General features: G+C 49.5%; 1 protein-coding gene across 1 annotated transcript in view; it reads right to left on the bottom strand.

Moving 5' to 3' along the window:
- The window catches only part of SETD2 (SET domain containing 2), a gene marked incomplete at both ends in the record, with an annotated part of 15,732 nt that overhangs the window by 9,590 nt on the left and 3,670 nt on the right, over nt 1-2,472 (bottom strand). Inside the window, 2 exons of the mRNA XM_009871873.1 lie at nt 399-530; nt 2,316-2,470. Coding sequence (XP_009870175.1) covers nt 399-530; nt 2,316-2,470 — 287 coding nt within the window. The remainder of the gene's footprint in view (nt 1-398; nt 531-2,315; nt 2,471-2,472) is intronic.

Here is a 2,472-nt window from a genome sequence, read left to right as displayed (position 1 = left end):
GGGGGTGTCCAAGAGCGCTCCCCCCTCCCCCCAGCCTCTTCCAGGAGGGAAAAGGAGTCGACAGCCACGAGAGAGATGGAAAAGGAGAAACGAGAGGGAATCGAGATCTCGAGCAGAGCGACGTTTGTATTTCTGACCCTCTCCGACCCTGCTTACGATGGGCCAGAGTTAAGGTTGAGGAGCAGAAGACTCCGTAGCAGGTTTTAAGGTCTAGCTTCCTGCAGGAGATGCCCAGGACAGGTCTCAGCGCTGGGGCGCAGCCTCTCAAGATCACTCCACCCCAGCCGGCGAAACCGAGAGCGCGCAGACACCTCGCTGCCACCGCCCAGGGGAGCCGCGGTTATTTTAGGGGCTCCCCAAGTCACTTCGCGGCGGCAACTCGGGCAAACGCAACTCACCACTCGATCATGAGCAGGCGGTTGAGACAATCTTCTCCGCAAGCAACCTCGCCCTGAGCTCGCTCCTCTTTGGAGAGCGGAGGGCACTCGCACAGCATCCGCTTAATATCCCGGTGGGATTTGTTCTTCTTCCTGCCCAAAGCCGTGGAAACGCAGGTTAGAGAGCGCTCGGGTAGAGAAATCACTCCCCAACCTTTTATCGGCTGTTAGCGGAGGAAATGAATTTATTCTCTAGAACCTGGACACACGCCTCGATCATCGGAACAACCACGGGAAGGCAGAGGGGGAACCAAGGACACTCAGTTTGTTTTGATCCCAAGAGATGATCTCTCCAGAAGACATCCCAGGATATTTAACTGGTTTTCCTCCTCCTTCTCGATGCCCACAATCCGCTACACACAGCGGGAGAACTGAAACGTCTTCACTTTGTCACACGAGAAACCAATTTCCAGAAAATTTTTCTGGACAAGAGGATTTCTCACCCCGTAGCACAAGTTAATTAAAAGGAAAAACTTTTCGACTGGCCTCTCACACTCTGTTCTGTAATTGTAAATAATATTGGGGAGACAATCTCCAAGATCCTTTCCAACCTCAGCTACTCCGGAACAGTCCACTTGGTTTCGCTGATCCAAAGGCCTTGAGGAAAAAGAAATAAATTCTAAAATATAATCCTACAAGCCATTTACCATTTAAAAATAGCTTTCTTTCAACAAAGCAAATTGGGAGGGTTTGGCTTTTGCTTCATTATCAAACAAGATGATAAGAAAACAAGAAAACAGCTACAGAAAAGGTAGGGCAACAAAGGCATCTCCTGATATTTTAGTTTCCATGAGATGATCAGGGAAATGCTTTGGAATTTGGATCCCAGTGAGACAAAAAAGGAGTAAGAAGAAAAAAAATAACCAAAAAAAACTGTGCTAAAATAAATAGCGGGGTTTACCTGCATGTAAGTGGCCGATATTCAGCATCTAAATCAAGAATGTATTTTAAAACAGACAAAAAAAATAGATAATTTAGTGAACAAAAGGCTGTGCCAGGAGTAAGACCTGGTTACAAGCTCGTCAGGAGCTCTCGCCCAGGCATCAAAATCAGAGCAAGGATTTTTTCAGTGAGGACGGAGGCAGCTGAGCCCCAAAGCGACACACTTCATCATCCCCACAGCTCAGAAACGGAGGGTTTTATTTTCTGGGAATCTTATCTTGTTCAACAGTCCCACACCAGAGGGAGAAGGTTGATCCACAGCACCAACCGCAGCTATTTCAAATTACAGCCCCTCGGACATAAAACAACCCAGGTGAGGTGACAAACGCAAGTAAGCAAAGTCTTCGGGATCACACACTGAGGGTGTCAATAAATCTTCCTCTCCTGGGCGACAGGACGTGAGGAAACGGGCTCAGGTTGTGCCGGGGGAGGTTTAGTTCGGGTATTAGGAAAAATTTCTTTACAGGAAGAGCAATGAGCTGCTGGAACAGGCTGCCCAGGGCAGAGGTGGAGTCACCGTCCCTGGAGGTGTTCAAAAAACGCGTAAACGTGGCACTTGGGGAGACGGTTCAGCGGTCATGGTGGTGTTGGGTCAATGGTTGGATTCCATGATTATGATTCTGTGGTTCTACATCCTCCCTTCTTTCGCCTGTTCTCACCACTAGGGCTTGGCTGGGGTCAAGCGGGGTTTTCTGGCTACGAGTAGAGACCCAGGGAGGGTCTCTTGCCCTCCAAGAGGGGCCAGGAATGCGACATCCCTCCCTCCAACTCGTGCCCATCTGGCCATTAAAAAAAGCTACCGTGGAATCATTAAGGTTGGAAAAGACCTCCAAGTCCCACCGCCAACCCCAAGGCTACAGCAGAACTACGTGTAAGTTAACACCTAAAATTGCTACAGGCAAGGGAAAGGGTTCAATAAAAAACCAAACAAGTTACCTTTCGGTCAGGTACACGTTCTCCTCAATCAGGTCAAAGTAACAGGGCATCTTCCCCTGCTTGGCAAACTCCTTCCAGCGCTGAGGGTCTCGGAAGTCGTCCATGATACACAACCGCCCCACCATGGAGGAGTCCTGCGGCGCCGCCTCCGCTTGCT

This window comes from Apaloderma vittatum, unplaced genomic scaffold, assembly GCF_000703405.1.
Source record: "Apaloderma vittatum isolate BGI_N311 unplaced genomic scaffold, ASM70340v1 scaffold29026, whole genome shotgun sequence".
In the NCBI taxonomy this organism is placed as follows: Eukaryota; Metazoa; Chordata; class Aves; order Trogoniformes; family Trogonidae; genus Apaloderma; species Apaloderma vittatum.
Note: the sequence above shows the minus strand (reverse complement) of the source record. Positions and strands in the feature narration are given on the sequence as shown.